The sequence below is a fragment of the Dryobates pubescens genome, unplaced genomic scaffold, assembly GCF_014839835.1.
Source record: "Dryobates pubescens isolate bDryPub1 unplaced genomic scaffold, bDryPub1.pri scaffold_111_arrow_ctg1, whole genome shotgun sequence".
Taxonomy (NCBI): domain Eukaryota; kingdom Metazoa; phylum Chordata; class Aves; order Piciformes; family Picidae; genus Dryobates; species Dryobates pubescens.
The window spans coordinates 30,076-40,373 of record NW_026530702.1 but is presented as its reverse complement, the minus strand read 5'-3'; the positions used below and the strand labels follow the sequence as shown (position 1 = coordinate 40,373).

General features: G+C 72.2%; 1 protein-coding gene across 1 annotated transcript; it reads left to right on the top strand.

Annotated features, from left to right (window-relative positions):
* Positions 1 to 285: 285 nt before the first annotated feature.
* Positions 286 to 8,415, top strand: RBM8A (RNA binding motif protein 8A). Its single transcript, XM_054179321.1, has 6 exons — positions 286 to 375; positions 1,161 to 1,220; positions 1,395 to 1,472; positions 2,615 to 2,751; positions 3,848 to 3,984; positions 8,335 to 8,415. Exons 1-6 carry the CDS (start codon positions 309 to 311, stop codon positions 8,378 to 8,380), a joined length of 525 nt encoding a protein of 174 aa, XP_054035296.1. The 5' UTR covers positions 286 to 308; the 3' UTR covers positions 8,381 to 8,415.
* The last annotated feature ends 1,883 nt before the right edge of the window (positions 8,416 to 10,298 follow it).

Genomic DNA, 10,298 nt, shown 5'->3' with positions numbered 1-10,298 from the left:
CAAGATGGCGGCGCGGGGGAGGGGTGGGGGGGGGGGGGGGGCGCGCTTCCGCCACGATTCTATCCCGAGATGGCAGGGCGGGGACATTCTGCGGGGGTCCCTTCCCAAGGTGGCGGCGCGGAGACTTCCGCTAGGGTCCCTTCCCAAGATGGCGACGCAGAGACTTCCGCTAGGGTCCCTTCCCAAGGTGGCGACGCGGAGACTTCCGCTAGGGTCCCTTCCCAAGATGGCGGGGGCGGCTGCGCGGCCGCGCTTCCGGCGCGCTTCCCGGCGTGCCCCGCGGTGGCGGCAGCGGCGGCGGCGGCAAGATGGCGGACGTGCTGGATCTGCATGAGGCGGGAGGCGAAGACTTCGCCATGGACGAGGATGGCGACGGTGAGGGCGGCGCCGGTGCTGACCCGGAGCGGTCCCCTCCGGCCTCACCGAGCGGCGCCGCCCGGGGCGGGCCTGGAGCCTCCTGGCCTCAGGCTGGCCCCGGGCGGTGGTTGGGGGGGGGGGTTCCCGCCGCGTCCCGGCCGCGCCGCTGTGGGGCTGAGTTCAGCCTGGGCCGAGTCGGTTACCCCCGGCTCGGGCCTGGCCCCTTCCCCGTTTGGGGTCTCCCTTCGGCGGTCCCGGCCCAATTCTGCGCCCCCCCCCTTCCCCCCCTCAAAGCCTGCGGGCCAAGCCCGGCCCCGGGGGGGGTCCTGCCTGGCCCGGGGGGGGTCCTGCCCAGCCCCGGGGGGTTCCTGCCGGCTCCCGGGGGGGGTCCTGCCCAGCCCGGGGGGTCCTGCCCAGCCCCGGGGGGTTCCTGCCGGCTCCCGGGGGGTTCCTGCCCAGCCCCGGGGGATTCCTGCCTGGATGAAAGAGCCCTGCCCGGCCCTGGGGGGGTCCTGCCTGGCCCGGGGGGTTCCTGCCCAGCCCCGGGGGGTTCCTGCCCGGCCCCGGGGGGTTTCTGCCTGTCCCCGGGGGATTCCTGCCTGGATGAAAGAGCCCTGCCCAGCCCCGGGGGGGTCCCTGCCCTGCCCTGGGCAGTGTCTCACCCTGCCCCCGCAGCTCCTGCACCGCCCTGGGGGTGGTTCCTGTTCAGCCCTGGGTTGAGGTCACAGGGGGGGGGAGGGGCTGCCAGCCTCGGAGCTGTGCTCTGGCTCCCCCAACCCTCTCCCCTCTCCCCCTCCCCTCAGAGAGCATCCACAAGCTGAAGGAGAAAGCCAAGAAGAGGAAGGGTCGAGGCTTTGGCTCAGGTGAGGACCTCCCAGCCCCTCCCTGCTGGGCCCTGGGCTGCCCCCCCCCAGCCCTCTGGGCTCAGCCCCTGGCTGCTTTCTGGGGGGAGGGGGGCACTGAGTTGCTCTGGGGGGGCACCTGGGCCCTGCTTGGGGGGGGTCCCAGGTGCCCACTGCTGCTTTTGCTGCCCCCAGAGGAGGGCTCCAGGGCCAGGGTCCGAGAGGACTACGACAGCGTGGAGCAGGATGGGGATGAGCCTGGCCCCCAGAGGTGTGAGTACCCCACAGCCCCCCTCCCCACCCCCCCAGGAGCCAGCAGGGAGCCCCAGGAGCCAGCCAGGAGCCCCCATGGCCAAGCAGCCCCCAAGGCTGTGCTGGGGGCAGGCAGCAGTGTGGGCAGCAGGGCAAGGGAGGTTCTGCTGCCCCTCTGCTCTGCCCTGCTGAGGACACCTCTGGAGGGCTGGGGCCAGGGCTGGGCTCCCCCTGCCCAGCTGCAGAGGGCCTGGGAGCTGCTGGGGAGGCTCCAGGGGGGGCTGGGAAGCTGCTGGGGAGGCTCCAGGGGGGGCTGGGAAGCTGCTGGGGAGGCTCCAGGGGGGGCTGGGAAGCTGCTGGGGGGGCCTGGAGCAGCTGTGGGAGCAGCAGAGGCTGAGAGCTGCCTGGGGCTGAGAGGCTGGAGGAGAGCAGCCCCAGAGGGCAGCTGCTGAGTGCTGAGCAAGAGCTGCAGGGGCTGGGGGGGGCAAGGGGCTGGGGCTGGCAGCTGCTGAGTGGTGCCCAGGGCCAGGCCAAGGGGCAGGGGGCAGAGAGTGGAGGGCAGGAGGTTGGAGCTGGGCAGGAGGAGGAAGTTGCTTGGGGGGAGGCTGCTGGAGGCCTGGAGCAGGCTGAGCCCAGAGAGGTTGTGCAGAGCTTCCAACCCCCCCTGGGCACTGTGCTGCTGCTGGGCACAGCTGGGGGGAGGCTGCTGGGGCAGGGGGGGCAGGAGGGGAGCTCCAGGGGTCCCAGGCTGGGGCTGGGGAGGTGCTGTGGCCATTGGGTGCTGGCCCTCAGGGCAGGAGCCAGCAGCCAGCAGCTTTCCCTTCAGCCTCCCCTGCCCCATGGCCCAGCTGGTGCCAGGGGGGGCTCAGCCCTGAGCACAGGACCCAGGGTGGTGCCCAGCAGCTGGGGCAGGGGAGGGGAGCTCCAGGGGTCCCTTCCCTCCCCTCCCTGCTGGGCTGTGCTGGAGCCAAAGCTCTGCTCCTGCAGGAGGCCTTTGCAGGCAGCTCAGGGCTGGGCTCCTGGGTGGGCACTTTGCTCCCAGCCCCCCCCTGGGCACTGTGCTGCTGCTGGGGCAGGGGGTGGGGAGCCCCAGGGCTGTGGGGGTCCCCTGAGCCCCCTCCCCAGCTGCAGGCCCTGGCTGAGGCTCCCCCCTGCCCCCCCAGCCGTGGAGGGTTGGATCCTCTTCGTCACAGGGATCCATGAGGAGGCCACAGAGGAGGACATCCACGACAGGTTTGCAGAGTATGGGGAGATCAAGAACCTGCACCTCAACCTGGACAGGAGGACAGGCTACCTGAAGGTAGGCAGGGCCAGGGGCTGCTGGCCTCCATGGGGGGCTGCTGGCCTCCATGGGGGGCTGCTGGCCTCCATGGGGGGCTCCTGAGCTCATCCATCTCCCCTGCTCCCTCCCTGGGGGCCCTCTCCAGGGTGGTCTCTCCAGGGTGACCTCTCTCTGCTGTCCCTCTCTAGGGTGGCCTCTCCAGGGTGGTCTTTTCCTGGGGTCCCCTCTTTGCTGTCCCTCTCCCTGGTGGCCTCTCCCTGGTGTCCCTCTCCAGGCTGGCTTCTCCAGGGTGGTCTCTCCTTGCTGTCCCTCTCCTTGCTGTCCCTCTCCCTGGTGTCCACCTCCAGGGTGGTTTCTCCAGGGTGGTCTTTTCCTGGGGTCCCCTCCCTGCTGTCCCTCTCCCTGGGGTCCCCTCCCTGCTGTCCTTCTCCCTGGGGTCCCTCTCCCTGCTGCTCCTCTCCAGAGTGGCCTCTCCCTGGTGGCCTCTCCCTGGTGTCCCTCTCCAGGGTGGTCTTTTTCTGGGGTCCTCTCCCTGGTGTCCACCTCCAGGGTGGTTTCTCCAGGGTGGTTTCTCCAGGGTGGTCCTTTCCTGGGGACCCTCTCCCTGCTGTCCCTCTCCCTGGTTGTCTCTGCATGGTGGTCTTTTCCTGCTGTCCCTCTCTAGGGTGACCTCTCCAGGGTTGTCCTTTCCAGGGTGTCCCTCTCCCTGGGGTCTCTCTCCAGGGTGGTCTTTTCCTGGTGCCCATCTCCAGGGTGGTCTCTCCAGGGTGGCTTCTCCCTGCTGTCTCTCTCCCTGGTGCCCTCTCCGTGTGGGCCCTCTTTCTGGGGTCCCTCTCCCTATTGTCCCTCTCCCTGCTGCCCTCTTCCTGCTGCCCATCTCCAGGGTGCCCTCTCCCTGGGGTCCCTCTCCCTGGGGTCCCTCTCCCTGCTGCCCTCTCCCTGGGGTACGTCTCCCTGCTGCCCTCTCCCTGGGGTCCCTCTCTCTGCTGCCCTCTCTCTGCTGTCCTCTCTCTGCTGTCCTCTCTCTGCTGCCCTCTCCCTGCTGCCCTCTCCCTGCTGCCCTCTCCCTGCTGGCCTGCCCATGGTGGTTCCCTCTCCCCCTGCCTGCCCCCAGGGCTACACTCTGGTGGAGTATGAGACCTACAAGGAGGCTCAGGCGGCCATGGAGGGGCTGAACGGGCAGGAGCTGATGGGGCAGGCGGTCAGCGTCGACTGGTGCTTCGTCAGGGGCCCCCCCAAGGGCAAGAGGAGGTGAGAGGCAGGCCCTGCCCAGGCCTGGGGGGCTGCAGGGCCCTGGGTGAGGCCTGGGGGGGGCTGCAGGGCCCTGGGTGAGGCCTCCTGGGGGCTGCAGGGCCCTGGGTGAGGCTTCCTGGGGGGCTGCAGGGCCCTGGGGGGGGCTGCAGGGCCCTGGGTGAGGCCTGGGGGGGGCTGCAGGGCCCTGGGTGAGGCCTGGGGGGGGCTGCAGGGCCCTGGGTGAGGCCTCCTGGGGGGCTGCAGGGCCCTGGGTGAGGCCTGGGGGGGGCTGCAGGGCCCTGGGTGAGGCTTCCTGGGGGCTGCAGGGCCCTGGGTGAGGCTTCCTGGGGGGCTGCAGGGCCCTGGGGGGGGCTGCAGGGCCCTGGGTGAGGCCTGGGAGGGGCTGCAGGGCCCTGGGTGAGGCCTGGGGGGAGCTGCAGGGCCCTGGGTGAGGCCTCCTGGGGGGCTGCAGGGCCCTGGGTGAGGCCTGGGGGGGGCTGCAGGGCCCTGGGTGAGGCCTGGGGGGCTGCAGGGCCCTGGGTGAGGCCTGGGGGGAGCTGCAGGGCCCTGGGTGAGGCCTGGGGGCTGCAGGGCCCTGCCTGGGGGGCTACAGGGCCCTGGGTGAGGCCTGGGGGGGGCTGCAGGGCCCTGGGTGAGGCCTGGGGGGGGCTGCAGGGCCCTGGGTGAGGCCTGGGGGGAGCTGCAGGGCCCTGGGTGAGGCCTGGGAGGGGCTGCAGGGCCCTGGGTGAGGCCTGGGGGGAGCTGCAGGGCCCTGGGTGAGGCCTGGGGGGGGCTGCAGGGCCCTGGGTGAGGCCTCCTGGGGGCTGCAGGGCCCTGGGTGAGGCTTCCTGGGGGGCTGCAGGGCCCTGGGGGGGGCTGCAGGGCCCTGGGTGAGGCCTGGGGGGGGGCAGCAGGGCCCGGGGGGGGGGCTGCAGGGCCCTGGGTGAGGCCTGGGAGGGGCTGCAGGGCCTTGGGTGAGGCCTCCTGGGGGGCTGCAGGGCCCTGGGTGAGGCCTGGGGGGCTGCAGGGCCCTGCCTGGGGGGCTGCAGGGCCCTGGGTGAGGCCTGGGGGCTGCAGGGCCCTGCCTGGGGCCTGGGGGGGGCTGCAGGGCCCTGGGTGAGGTCTCGGGGGGGCTGCAGGGCCCTGCCTGGGGCCTGGGTGGGGGCTGCAGGGCCCTGGGTGAGGCCTGGGGGGAGCTGCAGGGCCCTGGGTGAGGCCTGGGGGGAGCTGCAGGGCCCTGGGTGAGGCCTGGGGGGAGCTGCAGGGCCCTGGGTGAGGCCTGGGGGGCTGCAGGGCCCTGGGGGGGGCTGCAGGGCCCTGGGTGAGGCCTGGGGGGGGCTGCAGGGCCCTGGGTGAGGCCTGGGGGGCGCTGCAGGGCCCTGGGTGAGGCCTGGGGGGCTGCAGGGCCCTGGGTGAGGCCTCCTGGGGGGCTGCAGGGCCCTGGGGAGGCCTCCTGGGGGGCAGCAGGGCCCTGGGTGAGGCCTGGGGGGGGCTGCAGGGCCCTGGGTGAGGCCTCCTGGGGGGCTGCAGGGCCCTGGGTGAGGCCGGGGGGCTGCAGGGCCCTGGGTGAGGCTTCCTGGGGGGCTGCAGGGCCCTGGGGGGGGCTGCAGGGCCCTGGGTGAGGCCTGGGGGGGGGCAGCAGGGCCCGGGGGGGGGCTGCAGGGCCCTGGGTGAGGCCTGGGAGGGGCTGCAGGGCCTTGGGTGAGGCCTCCTGGGGGGCTGCAGGGCCCTGGGTGAGGCCTGGGGGGCTGCAGGGCCCTGCCTGGGGGGCTGCTGGGCCCTGGGTGAGGCCTGGGGGCTGCAGGGCCCTGCCTGGGGCCTGGGGGGGGCTGCAGGGCCCTGGGTGAGGTCTCGGGGGGGCTGCAGGGCCCTGCCTGGGGCCTGGGTGGGGGCTGCAGGGCCCTGGGTGAGGCCTGGGGGGGGCTGCAGGGCCCTGCCTGGGGGCTGCAGGGCCCTGGGTGAGGCCTGGGGGGCTGCAGGGCCCTGGGTGAGGCCTCCTGGGGGGCTGCAGGGCCCTGGGTGAGGCCTGGGAGGGGCTGCAGGGCCCTGGGTGAGGCCTGGGGGGGGCTGCAGGGCCCTGGGTGAGGCCTGGGGGGGGCTGCAGGGCCCTGGGTGAGGCCGGGGGGGGGCTGCAGGGCCCTGGGTGAGGCCTCCTGGGGGGCTGCAGGGCCCTGGGTGAGGCCTGGGGGGGGCTGCAGGGCCCTGGGTGAGGCCTGGGAGGGGGCAGCAGGGCCCTGGGGGGGGCAGCAGGGCCCTGGGTGAGGCCTGGGGGGGGCTGCAGGGCCCTGGGTGAGGCCTCCTGGGGGGCTGCAGGGCCCTGGGTGAGGCCTGGGGGGGGCTGCAGGGCCCTGGGTGAGGCCTGGGGGGGGCTGCAGGGCCCTGGGTGAGGCCTGGGGGGGACTGCAGGGCCCTGGGTGAGGCCTGGGGGGCTGCAGGGCCCTGCCTGGGGGGCTGCAGGGGCTTGACTGAAGGGAGGCCCTGGGGAGCTGGGCTGGAGCCTGGGCAGGGCTGGGGGAGGCTCAGCCCCCAGCCATGGACCCCCCCCAGGGAGCTCAGGAGGAGCTCAGAGAGCAGCAGCCCAGCCCCAGGGAGGCCTCTGAGCCCCCTCAGGGAGGGGCTGGGGCAGGAAGGGACCCCCAGAGACCCCCAGGCTGAGCTGTGCTGGGGGCTGCCCACAGCCAGCTGCAGGACCTGAAGGCCTCCATGAGCCCAGGGTGGGCTGCTGAGGGTCACCAATGAGCCAGGGTGGGCTCCTGAGGGCCTCCATGGGCCCAGGGTGGGCTCCTGAGGGTCACCATGGGCCCAGGGTGGGCTCCTGAGGGCCTCCATGGGCCCAGGGTGGGCTGCTGAGGGTCACCATGGGCCCAGGGTGGGCTCCTGAGGGTCACCATGGGCCCAGGGTGGGCTCCTGAGGGCCTCCATGGGCCCAGGGTGGGCTCCTGAGGGTCACCATGGGCCCAGGGTGGGCTGCTGAGGGTCACCATGGGCCCAGGGTGGGCTGCTGAGGGTCACCATGGGCCCAGGGTGGGCTCCTGAGGGTCACCATGGAGCCAGGATGGGCTCCTGAGGGTCACCACTGCCTGTGGCCACCACAGACCTTCAGCCAGCAGCTCCCTGGCCACAGGCAGTGGTGGCCCTCAGCAGCCCACCCTGGGCCCCTGGAGGCCCTCAGCAGCCCACCCTGGGCCCATGGTGACCCTCAGCAGCCCACCCTGGGCTCATGGTGACCCTCAGCAGCCCACCCTGGGCCCATGGAGACCCTCAGCAGCCCACCCTGGGGCCATGGAGACCCTCAGCAGCCCACCCTGGGCCCATGGTGACCCTCAGCAGCCCACCCTGGCTCCATGGTGACCCTCAGGAGCCCACCCTGGGCCCATGGAGACCCTCAGCAGCCCACCCTGGGCCCATGGTGACCCTCAGCAGCCCACCCTGGGGCCATGGTGACCCTCAGGAGCCCACCCTGGGCCCATGGAGACCCTCAGCAGCCCACCCTGGGCCCATGGTGACCCTCAGCAGCCCACCCTGGGCCCATGGAGACCCTCAGCAGCCCACCCTGGGCCCATGGTGACCCTCAGGAGCCCACCCTGGGCCCATGGAGACCCTCAGGAGCCCACCCTGGGCCCATGGTGACCCTCAGGAGCCCACCCTGGGCCCATGGTGACCCTCAGCAGCCCACCCTGGGCCCATGGTGACCCTCAGGAGCCCACCCTGGGCCCATGGAGACCCTCAGGAGCCCACCCTGGGCCCATGGAGACCCTCAGGAGCCCACCCTGGCTCCATGGAGACCCTCAGGAGCCCACCCTGGGCCCCTGGAGGCCCTCAGCAGCCCACCCTGGGCCCCTGGAGGCCCTCAGCAGCCCACCCTGGGCCCCTGGAGGCCCTCAGCAGCCCACCCTGGGGCCATGGAGACCCTCAGGAGCCCACCCTGGGCCCATGGTGACCCTCAGCAGCCCACCCTGGGCCCATGGTGACCCTCAGGAGCCCACCCTGGGGCCATGGTGACCCTCAGGAGCCCACCCTGGGCCCATGGTGACCCTCAGCAGCCCACCCTGGGCCCATGGTGACCCTCAGGAGCCCACCCTGGGGCCATGGAGACCCTCAGCAGCCCACCCTGGGCCCATGGTGACCCTCAGGAGCCCACCCTGGCTCCATGGTGACCCTCAGCAGCCCACCCTGGGCCCATGGAGACCCTCAGGAGCCCACCCTGGGCCCCACCACACTTCCCCCTGGAGCTGGCTGGAGGCCTTTCATCTCTCCAGCAGCAGAGCCTGGCCCCCAGGGGGGGGTCGTGCTGCTGCCCCCAGCCCAGCTGAGCCCCCTGGAGGGGCTGCAGCCCCCCCTGAGCCTCTCCCCTGCTGTGTCTCCTAGGGGCGGGCGGCGCCGCAGCAGGAGCCCGGAGCGCCGGCGCCGGTGATGGCCTCCAGCCCTCCTCCAACCTTCTCCATCCAGCCTGGGGGCACCTTTGGGGGGTGGGGGGCAGGGGATGGGGGTGGGGGGCAGGGGGTAGGGGTGGGGGGTCGGCCTTGGGGGCCTCTTGCCTTCAGCTTGGGGGGGGGGTTGGCTTCTTCCCTGAGGAGGAGGAGGGAAGAAGCTCCACGGCGAGCCCTGGCCTGGGGCTGCTCTCCCCCTTGGGGGGGTCTGGGGGGGGGGGTTGCTCCCCTGGGGGGAGGGAGGGTTTGGGGACCACCCCCCCCCCCTCAAAAAGCAGCTCCACACCTCCTGGGGGGGGGGGGGGGGTTTATTGAGGTGATGCTCAGCTCCAGAGGCAGCTTGCAGCCTCCCAGCAGCTCTGCTGCAGGGCCTTGGACTTGGCCTCCATTAAACACTGCCCAGGAAGCTGGCCCCGAGCCACAGCTCCTTCTCTCCTTCCTTATTCCCTTCCCCTCCCTTCCCCTCCCTTCCCCTCCCTTCCCCTCCCTTCCCCTCCCTCTTTCCTCCCTTCCCCTCCCTCTTTCCTCCCTTCCCCTCCCTCTTTCCTCCCTTCCCCTCCCTCTTTCCTCCCTTCCCCTCCCTCTTTCCTCCCTTCCCCTCCCTCTTTCCTCCCTTCCCCTCCCTCTTTCCTCCCTTCCCCTCCCCCTTTCCTCCCTTCCCCCCCCCTTTCCTCCCTTCCCCCCCCCTTTCCTCCCTTCCCCCCCTCCCTCTTTCCTCCCTTCCCCCCCTCCCTCTTTCCTCCCTTCCCTCCTTCCCTCCCTTCTACCCTCCCTCCTCTCCCTTTCCCTCCCTCCCTTCCTTTCCTTCCTTCCTTTCTTTCCTTCCCTCCCTCCCTCCCTTTTTCCCTCCCTCCCTCCCTTTTTCCCCCCTCCCTTCTTCTCTTCTCCTTCTCTCCCTCCCTCCCTCCCTTCCTTCCCCCCCCAAACCAACCCCTCTGAGGGCCTCCTGAAGACCAAAACCTTCCCCCCCACATCCCCTAAGCCTGGGCAGGCCTCAAGGGGCACAAATTGCTCCTCAGGGCCAAGCTGAAGCTGCCCTGGGGCAGCCTGAGGTCATCTCCTCTGCCCCTGGCCCTGCCCAGCCCCCCCCTGGCTGCAGCCTCCTCTCAGGAGCTGCAGAGAGCAAGGAGGTCTCCCTCAGCCTCCTCTCCTGCAGCTGCCCCTCCCCAGCCCTCTCCCCCAGCCCCTTCCCCAGCTCCCTTGCCCTCCCCTGGCCCTGCCCCAGCCCTCAGAGTCCTCCTGGCCCTGAGGAGCCCAAGCCTGAGCCCAGGCTGCCAGCTGTGGCCTGCCCAGTGCCCAGCCCAGGGGCAGCCTCCCTGCCCTGCTGCTGCTGCCAGCACCATTGCTGCTGCAGCCCAGGCTGCTGCTGCCCTCCCTGCCCCCCTGGGCACCCCCTGGGCTCAGCTCCAGCTGCTGGCTGGGGGTGGCACAGCTCTGGCTGGTGGCCACCGGTGGCCAATGTGGCCCCAGGCTGGGGCTGGACTCCAGCCAGGGCTCATTGCTGAGCAGCTGCAGGGTGGAGGCACAGAAGCCCTTGGGGGGGCTCCTCCTCAAGGGCACCTTTGGGGGTTCCTCTTCGTGCCCCCTGGGTGCCCCCTCCTCAAGGGCACCTTTGGGGGTTCCTCTGGGTGCCCCCTGGGTGCCCCCTCCCCCAGGCCACCTTTGGAGGTTCCTCTTGGTGCCCCCTCCCTAAGGGCACCTTTGGGGGCTCCATTTGGTGCCCCCTCCCCCAGGCCACCTTTGGGGGTCCCTCTGGGTGCCCTCTGGCTGCCAGCCTGACATGAAGCTCTGCCCCATCCTCCCCTGGCACCGCTCACACCTCCCTTCTCCTCCTCCTGCTGCTGCCATCCCCTCCAGCTCCTGCTCCCCGCTTCCCCCCGGGCCCTGCCCCGGCCTGGCCGG

Excerpts from the sequence above, each read along its gene's own strand:
- RBM8A (XM_054179321.1), top strand. The coding sequence starts at position 309 with ATGGCGGACGTGCTGGATCTGCATGAGGCGGGAGGCGAAGACTTCGCC. Across the intron at positions 376-1,160 it reads CATGGACGAGGATGGCGACG|AGAGCATCCACAAGCTGAAG; the intron begins GTGAGGGCGGCG and ends CCCTCCCCTCAG. Across the intron at positions 3,985-8,334 it reads CCCCCCAAGGGCAAGAGGAG|GGGCGGGCGGCGCCGCAGCA; the intron begins GTGAGAGGCAGG and ends TGTGTCTCCTAG.